This window comes from Charadrius vociferus, unplaced genomic scaffold (assembly GCF_000708025.1).
Source record: "Charadrius vociferus isolate BGI_N301 unplaced genomic scaffold, ASM70802v2 scaffold255, whole genome shotgun sequence".
Classification (NCBI taxonomy): domain Eukaryota; kingdom Metazoa; phylum Chordata; class Aves; order Charadriiformes; family Charadriidae; genus Charadrius; species Charadrius vociferus.
The window spans coordinates 1605249-1625764 of record NW_009648785.1 but is presented as its reverse complement, the minus strand read 5'-3'; the positions used below and the strand labels follow the sequence as shown (position 1 = coordinate 1625764).

Genomic DNA, 20516 nt, shown 5'->3' with positions numbered 1-20516 from the left:
CACAGGTGAAGGGGGGGCAGTCTTAGCAGGCACAAGTGGAGATGTGGTGTGGGGTGAGAAGCCTGGGAAGGTGCCCACTCTTCTGCACAGGGTGATGGGAGGTTGGAGAGCCCAATGTGCGAGGCAGAGATAAATGCTGAAAAAAGCTTCGAGCATTAGCATCAGCAACTTAAGCCTTCTTCTACTGTTGCTACAAGAAGAAAGGAACGTCTGCCTGTGCCAAAGTGGTTTTACCTGGTGGGCTTTGACAAGGAGAATCAGTACTGCTTTCCACATCTGTGGGCACCAGGGCCTGGGCAAGCCAGAAAGTGGTCAATGGTCACCAGAAAACCAGGAGCAGCACCCAGGCGCCCAAATCCTAGCCCAGAAAAACAAAACCAACTTTAAGCTCCACATTTCTGGATGTGACTTTCCAGATAAATCCAGACAAATCCAGTCAGACAAATCCAGTCTCCAATCAGAGAGCTGGGGCAATCTTTGAGCATCTCTTAAAGTTGCAGTCTGGAGAGCCACAGTCCCTTCCACGTACTGGTACCAGGTCTGGTCCTTGTGATGAGAAGCAGAATGGCTCCTGGCAGGTTGACTGCCAGGCCAGTTGATGAGATGGCTGTGTGGTGTTTGCTGTGTTAAGCTTCATGAGTTCTTTAGCCCTGCAAATGCACCTTCTCTTAGTTGGTGCACCCAAGAAGTTGGTTCCTTCATAAGGGAAGGAGAACTTGTTTCTTGTTGTTTCCAGGGGGATCTCTCTGAAGTTCCACCACCATATCATCGTATTCAGCTATAGCCACATCCACACATGCATGGTGGTCAGAGCAGGGACACCGCTGGCATGAAGCCACAGCTGCAGCACAAAGGCCTGCACGAGCACAGGAAACACTGCTGGCACTGCGAGTTTGTGCTATAAGGGAATGCAGGGCATAGGCAGACAGTATGGCCGTGCAAAGCTGGAAGTGGTTCAGGCAAGTGGAAATAACTGACCAGTTGCATCTCCGTTCAATTCTTAGTCCAGATCAGGAACATGCCTTTGAAAGCATAATCCTGATTGTCTCCACTTACCACACTGGTTCTCATCATCTCGTCATGGGGCACATGTGTGAAACACATCCAATGCCTCCTGAAAATATAGATGTAAACATTAAATCCTTGCAGCGTTGCAAAGAGAAGACCCAGCTTATGCAGCAAACTACTTTCCCGATACGGCAGACTGAGGTTTGTTCCGAGCCAAGGTTCACCTTGAAGCTCCCGTGCGAATGAGCAAATTAACTGCCTGGAAAAAGCAAAGACCAGAAAGGACTCGGTGATCAGTTTTATCCAATTCTGATAAAAATGCATTTTTGTCAGCCATGTGTGAGACATGAGAGACTCAAAAACCCCAGGCAGACAAAGCAAATTTTATCCCCCAGAAGAAGAAGAGGCTGTTGCAGCCTGATAGGAAACACGGCTCCCCAGGGAGATGCCCGGAGGCAGGACTGTGCTCTGAACAGCCGCTCTGGCTTACCACCGTATCAAAATGTTAAGGTTGCAAAAAGTCACTTAATGGCCCCAAAGCCTGAATAATGTGTAATTGGTGTTCTCTCTAGGTTTTTGATTAATGATTTTGATGAGCGAAATCAACCAGCTAGCAAATCCCACCTTAAATTCACAGGGGCAGCTATTAATTTTTGGATGTCCTGCTCAAGCAAACTTACAGCCCACAGCTCAGTGTCTTGTCTGTATCCTCCCTCCCTTCTCTTCTCTCCAGCTGCTTGCTCCTGCATCACCATCATTTGAAAACCTTCCACAGAAAAAAAAAAACCCTGCAAGAACTTTCCTGTCTTCTCTTCTTCTTTGCTCTCATTTCTAGACATGGTGTCTTTTAACATTTAATTGTTCTAATTGCCTAATTATCTGTCTCACACAATCGTGATTTGCAGCTGTAAAATGTTCTTTAGTTTCTGGATGAATATCTCATTCAATTGCTCTCATGGAAACCAGGGTGAAGCTGTCTTGCTTGGAGAGGAGGATGGCCCAAAGGCAGAGCACCAGCTCCTGCTTCAAACTGAGCTGGATTTGCTGTGATTTCTGTCCCTGTGGAGATGTCCCTAAGACCCCACGGGCTACATCCTTGTGTTCCCCCTCTGCAGGTTGGCAGAGGTGCAGAGGGGGGAAAGTTTGGGTGCAACAAGCCGGAGGCAACTTCAGCATCCCTTTGGCTCCTGGCACAGCCAGACCTCCCTGTGCAAAATTCTGGGGGTCTACCGTCTGTAGGGTTACAGGCACGAGCTGCTCAGGGCTTAAGGATCAGAAAGGTCCCAGCGGGAGTAATTCCAGAGTTGAAACAACATGAGAGCAGGCAGAGCTGAGGTCTTTCATGCCTTTGTCTTCTCAACAACCTCGATATCCAGCTGAATACCCAACCTTACTCTTCAGCAGGTCCTGAGGGCTTCACTAGACATTTGAGAGACTTTGGACTCATGACTACACTTGTTTCACAGTCTGAATCATGAGCTTCTGCACCATGGTATGACAGGGTAAGTTAGTGTGGATCTTACCCTTGTGTTTTTCCAAAAGTAGGAACGATGCCCAAATCTGTATTGTTATTTTTCATTACTCCAATTGTTCCTGCCTGCGTTGGGAGACAGGGCGTTAGCAGCGCAAACGGCAGCAGCCGTGTCGGACTGGAAGTGCTGAACATGGCTCATCCCAGCAGCAGGGGCACTTCCCCAGATAACCCAGGTCAACTGAACTGTTAAACAAACATAACCCAGCAGTCACGGATGGTTTGGCGATGCTTTTAAAGAGCAGCGTGTTTATCTGCTCCAGCTAACTGCGTGCAGGGCGGTGTTCGGCTGAGGACAGCAGAAGTGTTTGTCTGTTTCCCGCTATATACTATTGAAGTTAAAGTTGTCAGAGGTGCACACAGAAAAGCGGCTGTTTATAATACTCTGCAGAGTGAGAAAGGTATGAAGTTTAAAAGCAGACAATCTCCATATGTTCATATACTGACTGAAAGCCTGGGAATTGTTAGTCCACATTTCTTGCAGGAGGCTTTCCATATTTATGTTTTCCTTCATCAGAGCTAGACTCAATGTGTGTGTGTTGGATTTACCGAGGTTTTGCAGCACGGAAGGTGCTGAGAATCCCTGGCTCAAAAGTGTGGGGTTTGAAGTATGTGGTAGAGACTGAATGTGGCAGGTGCCACCAAATGTACTTCTTAAGGTGTGAACAAGTGGTGGGTCCTGGGGAGACATATAGCAGATGGGTTTGGTTTTCCATCTTTTCCATCTCTCTTTCAAGAACATTGTTACTTATAAGTTAAATAAGTTACAGCACAAATACACCAACACTCTGCTTTGTGGCTTCTGTATGTGGAAATCAACCCATAAACCTTGTAGCCTGGCAGTGCTCAGCAGACGAGTAATGTCCGCGCCAGGATACAACTTGAACTTGGAGAAAGGGCAACACTCATATGTACAAAATATGTGAAAATCTAAAGCTGGCCTCAGAGTGACAGAGAGCTGCATTTGGACGACTTGAAATTCCAGAGAGGATTTCCCAGGAATACCCATGCCTCAGGGCAGGCCAGTGTCCTGTGTAAACGAAATGCTGGAGCGCTGACCTGCCTATTCCCAGGGGTGTGCAGGGAGTGGAGGTCGTACAAGAAGAATTTCGCTTCAACACTGGCACTTTTTTGTTGCATGGACATTCGCTGGATGATCTCTTGCATACCCTAAATCACAGAATCACAGAATGATCAGGGTGTCGGAATGTCTTCTCCCTCTTCAGGAGGACCAGGCCCGTTCACATCCAGGAACATGAAACCTCTGCTCTTGAACCAGCACTGCTGATGCTGCTCCTCCCTCTCCATACCAGTTCCATGCAAGGACTGAACTCACTTGATACACGCAGCGCCAAGGCTAGATTTGGAGCTGGACCTCTTGCTGCCACACTGTCCCATCCAAAGCACCTGATTAGGAAAGTAAGACCCTCAGCTGCTCTGAAATGTGAGTTAGCTCCAGAAAATTTGTTTCTACTCCTCTTTTTATTTTATTCATGAGAAAGAAAGGGGAAGGCAGAGCTGGAAGGAGAGCCAGACAGTGTAGCTGGGGAGCTGTGCCTCTTGGGGACCATGAATGGGCATCAGTGAATGTGACGATTCCTCTTTCAACGATACTCTTGTGCAGCACCACAGGTCCTGCTTGTGGAGCTTCACGGAGCACAGCCTGGAGTCAGAAAGGCTCCCGCAGGACTGGGCTGTGCAACAGCCACGGGATGTGTGTTATGGGAGATGCTTGAGCTACTGGCCTTGCACAAAACCCCAGGATGTGCCAGTGCACGGGGCACCGATTGAGGCACCTCTCCTGCAGCTCACCAGGCAGATGGCATCATCCCCATCAGCAACTGGTGGCTGTGCACTCGAGTCGAGGCCGACCAGCCCAGGGGTTACGGGGCATGAAGCAGGGCACGCCGCGCTCATCTGGTTTCAAGGAGGATGGGGAGTGCCTGCAATACCATTGCTGCGGGCTTTGGGGATGTGTGGGGCTGATCCAGGCTGCTCCCTGGGCTATGCAAACATCGAGGATGCAGTGCAGTGGTACGAGATTTATCTATTTCCAGAGGCCATTTGCGGAGCCCCCTTTTTTTTGGTGCTGTACAAAAGGTCTCCCCAGACGCACATGTCATCCTAGAAGAAAATGCCAGTTCCCAAAAGACTTGGGGAACACTTATACGTAGCAAAAAAAAAAGAACAACCAACCAATATTAAAGAGCTTCACTGCTTTTGAAACGGTTTGTTAGCCTACTAAGGGTGAAAAAAATCTTTCTGAAGTTCATGCCTGAGCAGGACTTATATCTCAATTATCCCCATGTTGCGTCGCTGTGTGTGAGATTATGAGCTAACGCATTTTTCATGTCTTCTTCAGCACAAGTTTAAGAGCAACATTTATCTCTGGTCATGTCAATTCTTTGGTCAACTCAGCAGCAAAGGTGCTGCTTGCTGCTCTTGTGCCGGGGACTCCACTAACGAGGCTGAGTGATTTATTCATTAAGGTCAGGGAAATCTGGAGCTTTATTCAAGAGGCCCTGGTGGGAAATTTGCATGAAAATTTCATGCTCTTCATTTGCAGGAGCCCTGTGTGGCAGCGGGTGCCCTTCCCTGCCGGCAGCCCTTTCCCTTACTGCGGGGAAAAGCCGCGCTTTGCTTCAGCAAACCCTTTAATAGAAATACAACACGCAGAGGTTTGGGTGTTTTGGGGTTTTTTTTTTTGTCTTTTTTTTTTTGTGTGTGTGTGTTTTGTTTTGGAAAAGTCATGGGACCAGGAAGTTGTCATCTCTAAAAAAGAGCTGGACCCTGGAGACCTAGGAGACCTTTTGACAGCTCAGGCCATGTCGAAACACCAGGAGTTTGCTTTGCTCCCATTAAAGATCAAAAAAACTCCTACAGACTTGGGAAATGCAGGAAAGCAGCTTCCCGGTTCTAGAGCAAAAGAGTGGACTAAGCTGAGCTAGCAGGTCTCTAGCGTCTGGACATGAAAATAAACTTGATTTTAATTTACAAAGTTTGGGTTCAGATTTTCAAACAGGATTTGCTGCAAGTCTGGTCGTGCTTGTGTTTTATCTGACTTTGTCCTGCCTGGTTGACTAAAGGTATTGCAGGCATTGGCCAGGCTGAATCCCTTTCCTGGGGTACACTAACGTCTACTCCAGATAGTGTTCTTTGTTTTGTTTCATGAATGATGTGGGGACCTCAAACCCATCCAGGCTCTGTGCTGCTCTGTGCTGGCCCTTGGGACTTCCCTTTCCCCCCACACCCTGGCTGCCCCAGAAAGGGAAGTGAGATGTATCGTCTGAATAGGTACTAGATCTCCACTGATTGCAGAGAAGCCAAGGGGACAGTTGCACTGAGATCTCCAGTCACAGGTATGCTTGTAGATGACTCAAAATCTACATTCAGGATTTCCTGGAGGTAAGCAGCCATATGACTCTTCTCTAGACCCTCTGGATGGAGGACTTTACCTCCTCTTTTGCCCTCAGTGATGTCTCCCATGAAGCTGGACTCTTCCATAGTTCACCCGTGGCTTGGGTGGATGGTGACACTGCTGTGGTGGTGCACCTGGATGGTAACAGGACCGTCTCAGAGCATAAGAATGCTTCGGACACACGGGGTCAGGCCATTTCTCTGCACTGAGACAACCTTTGGGGGTACTTTTGGAGGGGAGTGGTGATAATGAGAAGAGGAGGGAGGGTTTTTTCCATCATTATGTGATAGAGATGGCCATAATCTCTATGAGCATGACTTCCCATGAGACTGTACCTCTTTTTTGGTTGCACCACCAGCTGGGCAGTGTGTTGTGGATGTTTCCCAAAAGTGGTTCTTGCTATGAAGCACAGCCCGGTGTAAAGGAGCTGCACTTGCCTGCATCCAAAAGCACCCCAGAAACTTCCTTCAACAACAGATGTTTCTCCTGTGTCAAACCTTTCCCAGATTTTTATCTATTTCAACATTTTGAAGCTTGATTTCCTCCCTTGCCCTTGGAGACATTAGTCCCCTACTCTCGTTTCTGAAGGTACCTCTTCACAACTCAGACACTGTGTTCCTCCTCAGGGTGCTCCATGCTTTCTCCTGTCCCTTATCCCATGAGGACAGAGCCAGGTCAGGCTGCCCTGTACATGGGGTTCACATGCTGCATCTTTCACTAAAGAAAAGTCCCCACAGAGCCCAATGAGCGAGACCCACCTAATTTTCCATTGTGTTTTGCCATCAAGTTTTTCCATGTGGCTTCTTTACTGTCTCATATAGTTCAGCTCAGCCTTTCTTCTTGATATGGAATCTCATCATCGTCTCCTGCTGGATACCTGTTTTCCTGAAGCTTGCACATACCTAGTTATCCTTGAGATTCTCCTTTTCCAATAGCAAATGACCACTGGGTATATACCTTATTATGGGGGAGTGCTGGTGAGATGCCATCTTCTCCTCCAAGCATCTTATTTTCCTGTTTCCAGTTCTTTGCAGGAAGATGGCACAGGACAGAAGTTAGAATTAAACTGATCCTTTATTTTTTTATTTTTTTTTTAGTGGAAAAATGTATTGGCCCATAAAACACAACTAGCAAACTAGCGCACAGTCATTGCGATTGGAGCAGTCCACCTGGAAACCTGGATTTAAACAGAGGCGACGTGATGTACGAATCCCAGTGGAGTGGGGGATCTGTAGTGTGAGCATGGATGGAGATGATGTGTATGGGACCTGATGCCCGTGAATGAGCCACTGTGCCATCTCGTAATTGTAACCCTGATCTCAACCCACCAAGCAGCTGGCCACAGTCTCTGGTCTTGTCTTTGGCACCCGAATGCTGTTGGGAGAGGGAAACGTCTTCAGGAGGCAAAGCCCAGGGTGGCTTCCAATGGTGGTTCCCTGCTGGAGAGGTGACTGGAACCGCTGGACTTTGTTTAAGAAAGTCTAGCTTGTGTCCTGCATGGAGGGTAAGTTTAGGAGTGCAGCTTTTGGGACTGTTGATTTAATGAACATTTCGGCAGCCCCTCAAAGTGAGATGCTGAAGCACGGACTCCTCCAAGGGTTGTAGGGGACCGCACATAACCCCTCTGAGCACTGTCACCAAGCTGCCTGCAGCCCTCCCTGCATGGGGCTCAAGGCTTTAGGTTGCTTTTGAGGGAGAGGCAATTTTTCCTCTTGTTGTTGGTGCTCCCAGCGCTCCCTGTACCAGCTGCCCTGGGGGTCCAGCCGGCAACTGTGCTGCTGAAACTCCCGGGTAATTGATACCTTCTAAAATTGCACCTTCGAAGCGGTTGACTGGCTCCTGCGATGAGCTCCTGAATAATTGAAGCGATATTTGCGGGTTTTGCACTGAAGTACTAACAGCTGTGGTATGTTTTGATATTTATGAAGCCAAATAAATTATGGATTAGTCAGTGCAGTGAGCCCAGCGTGATGCTTATTACTGCTGGAGTGCTGGAGCTGATGGTGTGCTATTCATTCCGTTTTACTTCCATTGTGTGGCTGAGTATGACTGGTGTCTATTACTGGACTTAATAGAGCTTGCTCGCAGGTTTAAGTTCCAGTCCCCGAGAGCCGACAGTGTGTTTTAATTTGTTCTTCACTCCACAGATTTTAGAAAGACATGCTGGGACTATATTTCAGGGTCACAGGGCATTGCATCGACTCACAGATGTGGAGATGATTGTTTCTGCGGTAATGGAGATGGGCGCTAGCAGAATTAGCAGCAAGTCTCAGCATTAAGCTGGGAATTATACAAAATCCAATCTTCTTTGCAAGCCGGTCGGTGGGTAAATATCGTATGTCTTCTCTGGGGTGCCTCATTCATTGCATAAACTTTTCTTCATAACTGAGCCAGTGCTCGTGAGATTAAACTCTTCCCTCCGCTTTCTGTTATCCAGGCAAATTTTGTTTCATGGGTGAAAATATTTTCACTTTGCAGATGATCCGAACATATTCCAAATTTCCCCCCATCGGCACAAGCTGCCCGCTGGGAAGGGAAAGGAAGGGAGGAAATAACCCTTTGGAGCAGCAGATGGCATCCTACCACTCAAAAGCTTTCCTGGCGCTGTGAAGTATAGTATATATATAAGAGCAAGTGGCTGTGCTCTGCTTATAGCTGCAGTAAGCAATTTGGTAGAAAACTAAGGGGTTTGTTAATTTCTTAAAAGTCATTCCTTTACAAATCTAATACTTTCTTTGCTTTCCCTGTCTCCTTGGGTGAAAAGAGATCTCTATAGCTGACCTGCTCACCCAGATCCACCTGGTCCCTGCAGCCCACACAGTGCGTGCCCTCCCAAAGTGGGCATCTGGAGCTGGCTGGGTCAAGTGTGCCCTAAAATGGCTCTTAGTCTTCAGCAATTGAAGTGATAGAGGAAGCCCAGATCGGACTTCTCAGCTGCAGAGATGTTCATTGTAAACATCTACATTTCACTCCATGAAACCAGCTGACTCTTGTACAGAAAAAAATGCGTCACCGTAACTTTTTCTTAAAAACATCTTGGTACAGAAGTTCCCAGAACAGATAATCCAGAGGCTCCACGAGCAAAAGAAGCCTTTGCATCCAATGAAATGCTTCAGACAGAGGTTTCTTCCTCTTCTTTACTTTCTTTTCTGAAGGTGCTGAGTGACAGAACGAAGGAAAGGATATTTCGTCTTTGAAATCCTAATGTCAGAAAGGGCTTTTCCAACTGTTATTTGTTAAGCTGGAGTTGCAGAATTTTTGGAGGAAGTTCGGGCTGTTTCTGGCTGCCATCACTGTGTTGCATGATAAATTGTTTACAGCTTGCCACTAGAGGCAAGCGAGAGGAGTTTTTCCTATCCCAATTTCTTCACAAATTATATGATTATAAGAATCATCACAGCAAAACCAGAAGTCTACTGGACCCCAGAAAAATCCTATGCAGTTAATGAGGCGTGAATTTAATGTTTTCAGGGCTTCTACCTTAAAAAAATGCCTCTTCAAGAAGAACTGCAGCCCACCGTGCAGAGTTGATAAGGATGAAAAATGGCACTGGCTCTGGGTTCCACCCAAAGCTGGGATGTTGTTTGCCCCTTTCCCCTACAACACCATCACCAACAGCAGCTGAAAAATGCCTTATTGCCGTCTCTGGTATTGATACCCCACAAGTGCCAATTTCTGTTGCTGTTGTTGCGCCAGACCTTCTCTGGTTTTCAGTGCGATCCTTTGCACTGCTGATGTGTGGTGACTGTTCACCTCACTGCAGTGACCATTAACTTTCATGAACTCAAGATGCAGGATAAAATCGCTGGCACGGTTGGCAGTTGTTGGGTGAGAACATACCCCAACCTGTTTCCCCCTGGTGCTGTCGGTATGTCCCTGCACACACCGCTTGCTGCTCCTCGCAGCTCCGAGGGTGCTGGCTGTGATGAGCAGCTCAGAGCCTCTGCCTTGGGGGAACAGCCCGGGGCCACATCTCAGCCGGTTTCAACTCACTTTGATTTCTAAACTCCCAAAGATTTCTCACTGAGGCTTGCTAGCTAGTAAATTTAAGCTTACTGGTGCTAGGCTTGCTTTTCTCATCTGCCTTTCATGGACCACTCTTAGTGCACACACTGGAAATATCCGGGGCAGAGGGTCTCTGTGTTTTCCACGGACATAACCCCAACCACGTCAGGGGAAGGACTGCCTCTCAGGATGGGCTATCTCATCTCTGGGTTCTCCTTTGTCTTTTTCCCCTTCCTCTGCAACACTTTTTAATAGGTTGCAAACTTTTGGGACCACGCCAGACTCACGTGACAGCTACATTGTCCCCCTGTGTACCATGCTCCGTGTGATGGCTACACTGCCGTGATGAGGAAGGAACCAAATACAGGTTTGAATTTCCTGCTTTCTGTGCATCGAAATGTGAATTTACGGGGAACAAAAGTCAGACAGAAACTATGGCAGAGGACTGCCCTGCTGGGCTCCCGTGTCTCCGTGCTCTTTTCCCAGGGTGTTTCAGAGCAGAACGGGGAGCAGAGTATTTGCCTTGTTCGTGTTTTGCTCTGAGTTTGGTTTTCCAGGTGAAGGACTTACCCCACTTCCAGGTGCTCCCAGACCAGGCAGTGGGGAGCTGGTGCAGGCTGGTTACCAGTACTCGCTACAAGTTACCTGTCAGTTCGGGTTACTGGAAATGCTCAGCACAAACCACATTTCGGGACACTGACAACAGCTGTTGTGAAGACAGTGTAAGGCCGGGATACCTTTTCCAGCAAGGGTGAGAGCATTCATGTCAGCTCAAAGAGTTGTTTGTTGCTTTAAAATGACCCAAAAGGTGCATTTATGATGGAGGAAGGAAAAAAAAAAACCTGGAAGGAACCTTGCTTTTCCACAGGAGCACTGGAGCACGGTTTACTTTTGTGCTTTCCTGGGGCCTTGCTCCATCTACATTTGCTTTTTACTCTTCTCTCTCGATCATAGAAATGGACATTTTGATTAAAGCTGTTATCCCAGTGAGGAGGCAGAATGTAGCTTCATTTAATATGAGGCTTTTAATGAATGTCTTGAAGAAAAAAAAAAAAAAAAGAAGAAAAAAATCAATTTTACAAAGGATTTCTGAATCTTCCCCTTCACAGCTGCCAGCAGCACAGCAGATGTAGCAGAAATTGTTGTTTACAAAGGACATTGGTTATTGTGGCCAAATAAAGGACCCAAGACTGCACTGGGAAGGTGGTCTTGCGTTCAGCTGCAGGATGGGGAGAAGCCGGTTCCTCCATCCAGGGACAGGCCCAAGGGGGCTCATAGACCTGTCCATAGTGGTCCCTGCCCCCCGAGGACCCCCACTTTCCCTCTGTTCCCTTCAGAGATGGTCAGCCAGGGTGATTCCAGCTGAGTGTACTCAGAAAAAGGCTGTTCTTTGCCCTCCATTTCTTCAGCTGTGGTGGAAAAGCCAGACGGTATTTTCTGGTTGCTACAATCATGAAAAAAAAAAAAAGCTGCAGGCAGCAGTTGGCTTTTGGGGCTTGTTTTGGGAATTAAAACTCTAGTTCTTGTGTAAACACCTGAGTCCCACACTGGGATATTTTAAGAAAAGATACAGGGTCACACCGATGTCGTGACATTGAGACAGTTGAAGATTTGCCTCTGTTAACACATAGCAAAGACTTTGGCAGCCACTCCCAGAGAGCCGGGTCATCACTTACCCAGTTTTCTTGCCACACAGACTAGATGTGTCCTCCTTTCCCCTTGGCTCTGGAGCTGAATTAGGAGGAGGGTGCCAAAAAGGAGGGTAGACCAAAGCCTTGTTTCCATGTACATGCTTGTTCAGTGGCTTGTGTTATGTTGGAGGCGAGCTTCTGCCAGAGGCAATGGGTGATGTCCTACTCAGGGCTATATCAAACTGATGAATTATTCCAGCAGAAGAGGCATGAGACCCCTGTTTTAGTGTCCCAGCTGTCTGCAGCAGCTGCAGTGAGCAGCGGGAAGGTAATGTGGGACCTTTCACAACTAGAAACACCACAACTGGAGATGCTGGTTGGCTACAGGCCTCTCTATGGTCTTCCTGTCCTTTGTCAAAACCTGAATATTATGATATGGTCTCCTATCCTTCCCAAACACCCCCTCCCTTCCCTCTGTGAGCTGCCTGGTTCTGCACCCACCACAGGGTTGGAAAGGCTGAGCTTGCAAGGGCGATGGAGGACTGGCTGGACAATGGGAGCAGGGAGAGCCAGACCAGCATGTGTCTTCATAGCAGGTGGCCTGGTGCAATAGGGAGGACAAATAATTCACCTTTGGGGATCTTCTCTTTGTTATTCCCTCACAGCAAAAGGATAAGCACCAAGCAAAGGACACTGGCCAAGTATGAATTAGCTATTAGAATAAAGAATTTTTTTTCGTTGTGACTTATTGGGAGGGCTCACCACGTTGCTGGTATATTTGTCTCTTCCTAGTTTCCACAGGGTTGCTGGATTTGCTTTCAGATTGCAACAATGCTGAATGGGGAGGAGACAGAAAAATGAAGTGGGAAGAGGAGACAGGTCTTAGCAAGTGCCCTTAGCTCTGCTCTGAGGCTCCAGCCTGGAGCCTACATCGGGGCAGCAAACTAGACATAAGCCAACAGCTGGCTCAGTAGGACGCAATGATTAGGGAATTGGCAACTGAGATCTTGAGCTTTTTCTGTTACCTTTTCATTTTCTGCCTTTTCCTCTTGTTTTGCAAATTGAAAGCAGACAAGAAGTCCAGGGAACAAAGAGCAGCGAGGGGAGCCAGCATTTATGCAGGGCAAGGAAGAAAGTGTCCTCACCCCAACCCTCACCGAGGCACATTTGGCAGCTTCACTGCAGCCCCAGGAAGCACTGCAGGGCAGATGTGCCCTACGACCTGATATGCAAAGTCAAAACATCCAGCGCCTTACCACTGCCAACCCGAGTGAGCTTCGGAAAGACAACATGAGCACGAGAGCAAAAGCAAGAGCGTCTCTCCAGGTACCACTGCAGCTCCATGAGGGTACCAGCACCGGCCTTGGTCCATTGGTCTCCCTCACTAAACACCTATTTCTCCCCATTGCTAACAGCACTCTCTTGTGGTCTTCTCATGGGAAAGGTGTTGTGAGCATCCCACATGTCCTTTCTCTTTCACTATTTTTTTTCCTTCCAACACTTCAGGGATGCAGCATTTATTTGGCCTGAGCTTGTGGACAGAGCTTGGGTGGGTTTATATGCTCCGTGCTTGAACCCATAGACAATTACCAACATGGCTGGCTGCCTGGTTTGTTAATTAGCTAGCAGCAATGCCTCATTTTTTCCCTCTGTGGTTTCCTTCTGAACTAGTAGGGCACTGCTTATTGGTTCTCTTCCGCTTTGGGATGCCGCAGTTGAACTTTACAGCATCCGGAGATGCCAGTTAGTTGAGAGTATAAGCTTGATTTGTTTGGACAATAAAAAAAAGTATTAGTCGCATTTAGGTAATTAAGCAAAATAACAGCAAAGCTATTTTGTACTAGTGCAACCTGCTGCACTGTACCAGTGCTCAAGCTTCTTGTTTCCCGATTTGCTGGCAAGAAAGATTCGACTAAGTGTCCACAATAGTTTCTTGGTTTTGCTGGGAAATACTGAATTTCTCTTCCTGTGAATCTGGTTCAGTCAAGTTGGTATCAGCTGGTGGGACATCACCCTGGACACTGATGAGGTGCAACAAGTCAGCAGGTGCCATTGGAAAGCATCCTCGTCACCCTTGTACCTCCAAGGGGCTGCTTAGCACCACAGCCTTGCTACGTGGTTTAGTCTTTTAGGGTTAAAAGGCCTTTCATGTCTTTATTAGGCTTACAGACATGGACGTTTGAGCAGATTTAAATCTTTCCTGAAGTTATTGCTTGAGATGAAGAGGAGCATGCATGGTAGGGTTCAGTCATAGCCAGGGTTTCTAATTTGGTCAAAAATCTCCTTTTTCCCAGGAAATCAATGAAATGGAAGGATTTCCTTTCCAGGTGTAAAGAAGGTGTAGGAACATCCAACTGACCTTGCAGTCCATGAAGTGCTGTTACAGGGGACAGCTAGGGATGGCCCTAACTTGTCCCCCAGCTGTTTCAATCTGGGATAGTCACTCCCCAAATGAGCACACGGAAAAGCTGCCACTCAGTTGAGGGAGGTGTCTGAGGATGACCCTGGCAGGCATATGGCTCTCCTCTTGGCTTGAAGGGAAACAAACCTCTGAATTTGGGTGGGATGGCTCCCTCCTCTTGCTTGCCCCTTTCCTGATGGAGAAAAGTCTGCTATGGCAGACTCAATAAGTTTTAGTGCTTTGTTCCCACTTTGTAACCCACAGGCACCTTTGGGGAAAAAGGACAATGGATGAAACAGCAAAAATCCCTTTGGTCAAGCTGTCATTCCTGGCTGATGCCCTCAGGAAGCCCGTGTGCCAGGTCAGCAGGTATTCCGGCTCTGGGGTCAGCAGGCAGAAAGGGAGGAAAGGTGCATTTTAGCAGAGACTAGAGGGTGATGGAGCTCTTCTCATCAACGGGTCCTTTGGGATTGAACCCACTTTATGGTACTACATGTTTTCCTCAAAAGCAGTTATCATTTACCACGGTGACACCATTTACCAACGTGACAGGCAGACTAAATGGCGATGTGTATTTATTTATGAAGACTTGTTTTCATTTTTCTGATCTGCACCCTGAAGTTTGGGCTCAGTTCAAGCAGGAATAGCACTTGATGCTTATTTAAGTACTTAACACTAAATAACAGCAGTAGCAACCAGGGTGGTAAAATAATGTTTTATTCCATGAATGAACAAACACTACCATGCCACATCCTAAAGTTCTTTCTACAAAAGATTGTGGACAGAGCAGATTTTTACATTTCTCAGGTCAAGTTCATTTCAGGCTTCTGAGCCTGTTCGGTGTAGCAAAATCTGGACACGCAGCATTCTTATTGTCTATTTGGCATCTTGCCGGATAAAGCAGATTTATACCGTAGTTCTTGTTCACACAATGTTGATGCACTGTAAATTAAAGAAGATAATCAAAACCAAACTAAGTCATTTCTATGGTTTACCAATATATTTTTCATGATGGTCAAAGTACAACCAACATTCAAAGCTTAAAATAAAGATAATAAAAAAGACACACTAAAGAACACAATGGAAACATCGTCATTGCTGTCAGGATGTGAGTTTACCCACAGTACTATGTAAAAAGTAGAAACCGGCATTGACATTCAAGCTGTCAAAACAAGAAAAGAAATTACATTAATTGTTATATTTCCAAGCTAGTACTTCTAAAGAGTCCTGATCAGCAAAGAAGTGTTATCGCATGCATGCTGAACACAAGACTAATATTGGATCGGGGACCTGACGAATACCTGACTTACATTCCTTTATATACAACAAAATGAAATATACAGTATTAATACTGGCTGTACATTTGGTCAGAATATTTTACAAGGAGCGACACTAGTCAAAATTCTTATGACACGGTAAGTGGAAGTGAATGAAGGCTGGATTTCTTTCTGAGAGCTGAATGTTTTCACAAGAAGTTTTAAAAGTTGCTTTACACCGCTATAATGAAGTGTTAGATATTCTACAGCAAAAATGCTCCCTTTTTTTTTTTCTTTTACGCTTGGCAAAACTAGTGTGAGCAGAAGAGACAATTAAACGTGTTTGGAATGTGCTAATCATCGACCTGGCATAAAACTAAGCCACAGATAGCATGTGCAATAAATCTCTGCACATTGGTTCTGTTTAAATGACTTTATGAGATGATCTGCAAAGTATCTGGTACAAATTCCTGCTACCATAGCCTCATCTAGCCATTCCCAACAGGTTGCCGACCAATTGTTCCAACACTAAAAAAAGAAAAAGAATAATCGTGACGGTCGCATATTTTTCTATAGTACAATAAAAATATCTCCACGTTAAGCTGATTTAGCTTATTTATGTGCATATTTTTCAAGGCTGCCAAAGAAAATACTCAATCTTACAGGCAAAGGCTATGCCAGGAACATGACAGTGAGATTTCCTTTGCTTTATTCTAATAGATTTTTTAATGTCTGGGTACCTCAACCCCCGTCGCGTCTTTAGACCCCTAATGTCTAAAGTGAGTTGGCTAATTCAGTGTATGCTTTTTCCCCCATCCAGAACAAGCTGAGAAGCTAATAAGGTAAGGATGAGACCTAATGAAAACAGAAGTAAAAGCTATACAAAATTAAGAAATAATTACAGGAAGGTAAAGATCAGTGTAACTATAGTGATACTTCGTACAATTTAATTTGTATGTCCTGTATCAATGACAAACCTTCTGCACATGGGAAAGAGCAGGCAAGTATGTATGAATCAGTATCCTTGAAAACAATTGTGCTATAATCTTTTCCATGTATTAGGTTAGACTTTTTTTGACACAGTGTGATGCTAACTATAGTAACCTTAATATGGATGATGGATTTCACTGCTACTGCTTGATTGCTTGAATGCAAAGAGACATTAAATCTTCCAGTCCTCAAAGCGGTTTCTTGGGGTGTTCCTTCCAGTTCAATGTCTTACCACCTTCATGCTAGAAGTCACTTTGTGGCAAACAAACAAAAAAAAGAGACAGAAAAATAAAAGGGAAAAAAAAAAAACCACAAAGAAAAACATGTTGGTTGTGATGGATTAATTTCAGACAGCAGTTTCTGCTGAGTTCACCATGCTTAATGTTCTTCCATTTAGGAAGGAGTTGCTGTCAAGTAAAGCAGATGAGCTGCTTTCAGTTTTCTTTAAATACATGCTAACGACGTAACATCTCTTTCTTCAGGAAAATGATCCAGTTGCATATTGTTAGAGAGATCTGCCTTGTGCTTAGCACGGACAAGTAGGGTTAATCGTCGTCCTCCTCCTCTTTCAGTGGGGCTATTGGGAGTTTGTCCTGAACTTGGAAACACGCTACAAAGAAGTTGACGATGGAGTTGTACAAATGCTGCTCCAATGCTGCATTGTTAAAGTAATGGCTTTCGTCAGGATAAACCTGCAAAGGAACAAGAAAATACACACCATTAGGAGCTCAGAGTCTCGGGACTGACCACCCATACCTGCAGCTCAAACTGGCCTACAAACCCACTGCTTCTCCTCAGCACCCTGTGTGTTCCTGTAGATGCATATGAGGTCCAGGGTAATTCAGGCACCACAGCACTCTGAGCACAGACTTGCAACTCCCTTCAAAAGGAACTTTTCTGGGGGACAATTTTCCATTTAATTCCATTCTGAACAAGTTCATGCTAAGCAGAATCAGGCTACACTTAAAAATAACAGAGCTTACTCCTTGCAAAAACTGAAAAACCCCAGTGCAAGTCTGTGGAGAGAAACGGCATTAGGTTTTACTGACTAAAATGAGGGAGGACTTTAAAGAAAAAAAGTCATTAAGTAAAAAACTGAAATAAAGCTTGCTGGAGAAGTAATTAAATACAAAGAATGTGGGAAGCTAGACATGAAATAGTTTAAACAAATTTTCCATTTAAATGGAATAGGTAACTTCTGCACATGTTGAAAGAATGCAAGAGGATCATACTCTTCCATTGGAGCCAGACTCTTTTCAGTGGTTCCCAGTGACAGGACGAGGGGCAATGGGCACAAGTTGGAACATAGGAAGTTCCGTTCAAATACACGGAAAAACTTCTTTACAGTGAGGGTGACAGAGCAGTGGCACAGGCTGCCCAGGGAGGTTGTGGATTCCCCTTCTCTGGAGATTTTCAAGACCCGCCTGGATGCAGTCCTGAGTAATGCTCTCTAGGCAGTCTTGCTTTAGCAGGGGAGTTGGACTAGATGATCTCTAGAGGTCCCTTCCAACTCTGAAGACTCTGTGATTCTGTGATAATGGGTTGTCTAGACTGGGATATCGAAGTGAAAAAAAAATTAGTTTCTAGGGCTGGACGCTTGCAGGCAGGACTGAGGTGTCTCACCGCTGGCTGAGTACCTCAATCCAAGATGTAGATCCCTCAGCCCTCTGTTCAGTCCTCAACTAACCTTTGACATGTGTTAAGCCCATTGGTGCCTTCAAGCTCCAACGTACTAATGTTTCTGCATTGGGAAATATGCAGGGGCACTTCAGTCATTGTAGCACTGACCAAATCTGTGCCAGGCTCATTGCTTAGGTCCCGTGTCTGTGCTTCATCCTATCTGCCTTTGGAGGATGATGAAGTGAGCATACCCATCACATGAAGCTCCACAGAAATGCAGCCAGAGGGAGCTGGCATTCAGTAAATCGACTGTTAGTAGGACTTTGGCACCACAACACAACCATCTATACTGTGAACAGTAGCATGGTCCCTGTCATGGTTTGACCCTGGGCCAGTTGGGCTCTCTTCGCCGTGGCTTGAGGTGCAGTAGAGGTCAGGGACCATCCCCATGGCTGGTGGACGGGTTCATTTTGGAAGCTTTAATGGCTCGGACGTGGGTCATTCAGCAAATTAGAGATGTAATTCTGCAGAGAGAGGGGCTTTACAAACGACAGGATGTCATTTGCAGTGGGATGTCAGATTTAAGAAACATTTCTCTCCTTATTTTTGTGGTTGATTTAATTTAGATCGCTGTTTTCCTGTAATTCATCCTGAATTTAGCCTGTTTTTCCCAAAGAAAGTAAACAGGCACCAATTCCTTAGAGATGTGTCTCTCAAATCCTAATTTTCTGTAATTTAGCAATTGTTCAACAACTGTCCAAACCAAAATAGTGGTATCAAATAAGCATGGGAGTACACAGGAACACATTATACACTGGTGCTACTTCTACTGCCAGGATGAGTTTGCAAGTGGCTTTCAAAGCTTGCTTCGTAACAGCAGTCTGAGTTCAAACTGGGAAATAACTGTTTAAGTATGAAAAAAGGAAACACATACTGTACCTGCAAGCTGTAATTAGCCTTTGCCCTAATTAGGTGTGTGATAAGGTCCGCAGTATGCTGAAAATGGATTTTTTCTGTAAAAACAGATTATAATCATTAAAGAGGCAAATTTAATTAAGAAAAATCAAAGCCATCCCAAACATATAATGAGCTCAAATGATGGGCTAACTTACCATCAGCAGTAGCATGAATGATCAAAAATGTCTGTTCCTTCAGTAATGAGACTCTGTGTGCTAATTTGGTGATCTGTGAAAGTAAAGGTTGCAGTAAGATTAAAAATCTTGCTAGAAACTAGTAATTTATATGGAGAAAATGGAAGCACTTAATTCCATTTGATACTTCATCACAAGGATAACAAGCAGACACCAGCACAGCGTATTCTCTTGGCTACTTGAATCACTCTGGAGATAAAATAAACCCCCACCCTGTCCTTCCAGGCTCAGTATCAGCAGCAGGAAGAGGCCAGAGACCCTCGTCTGTTCTGATAACGTTCACTGAAAGCCTGAGCTGCAGAACACATGGAAAATGTCAAAGTGAATTTTCAGTGAATACAAAACACCGATGAAAAGCGTGCCCAGGTACCTATGCCTAAGAACTCTTCAGAGAGTTGGAGTGACTTTGGTATAGTTTGAAAGCCAACCTCAATGAGCTTTGACAGCCCAGGGGAGGATCTGATACTAAATTCAAGTGTCCACTGCTGAGAATGCCTTTGCCCCCAACTGTCGTGCAGATCCACAGGGGAAATAGAAACCTGAGTGACTGCAAATGGTACTGGGTAAGAGAAATCAAGGACTTCTCCACTTTTTGCTGCATTATTCAGAAGAATGCAAGTCTCAAGGAGACTCCAAAAGACTCAAAAAAAGTCTTGGAGTGGCAAAAGGAATGTATGTCTCAAATCACAGATGTTGCTGTTTTATAGGGGAGCGGGGCAGAACAGCTGTCTCAACCTAAATTCTTGTTTCCTTCACTGTTTAAATGCATGTGCCCTAGCTCTCACTGACTTGCGTGAGTTAATGTCTTTTTTCAGTTAAGACAACTTTGTATCAATCCTGTCTTACATTTGTTTTCATCTTCCCACTGTTCTACGTGGTTTCCACAGAAAATAGACAAGTGCATCTCCAACAGCGACAGGATGTTCCATGCCCGGCTATGGAGGTCGAATTAGCTGGCTAAAAACATTGGCATGTATTATTAAGATATTGTCACCGTCATTTTGCATTACAGATTATGCGTATCTCTCCTCATTTAAAAGATAAAGCAACCTCGGTCATTAAAAATGTCCCTGTGTATTTTCCTGGTGCTAGAGGCAAGTTTTTGGAAATTTTGGTGAACGCAGGCCTGCTCTGGCTTTCTTGCAGCTCCACACTCACTTAGAAAGTGCTTGCAAATTTTGCAAGGATGCACTCTGATCTTTCCTCTGTTTTTGGACTTAATTAATGAGTTGTTTCATTCTCAGATTGCTGACTGCAAGGCTTAAGTGTTGCGATGGTGTAGCCACATGTCTAGCACCCTGTTCTTCCCCTGTATAGCTCCTTCCTTTCTGCTCCCTCAGTTGCAACCTACCACAGGACAATACAGATTTTTTTGGAGTCTACATCAAGTCTTGAATTATGTGACCTTCATAAAGTTCATGTCCGGTCCATGGGTTAGGAACAGTTCTTCTCCCTAAGCAATTCATGGTTCAACTGTGGCATGTAGGAGACGTGTATTAGCCAGA

At 45.5% G+C, this 20516-nt stretch overlaps 1 protein-coding gene across 1 annotated transcript in view; it reads right to left on the bottom strand.

Annotated features, from left to right (window-relative positions):
* Positions 1-16683: 16683 nt before the first annotated feature.
* The window catches only part of DPP6 (dipeptidyl-peptidase 6), a 261890-nt gene continuing 258057 nt past the window's right edge, over positions 16684-20516 (bottom strand). Inside the window, exons 24-26 of the mRNA XM_009886773.1 lie at positions 18973-19045; positions 18800-18873; positions 16684-16932 (exon numbers count right to left, since the gene is read on the bottom strand). Of these exons, the coding sequence (XP_009885075.1) occupies positions 16786-16932; positions 18800-18873; positions 18973-19045 (294 nt within the window). The 3' untranslated portion in view covers positions 16684-16785. The remainder of the gene's footprint in view (positions 16933-18799; positions 18874-18972; positions 19046-20516) is intronic.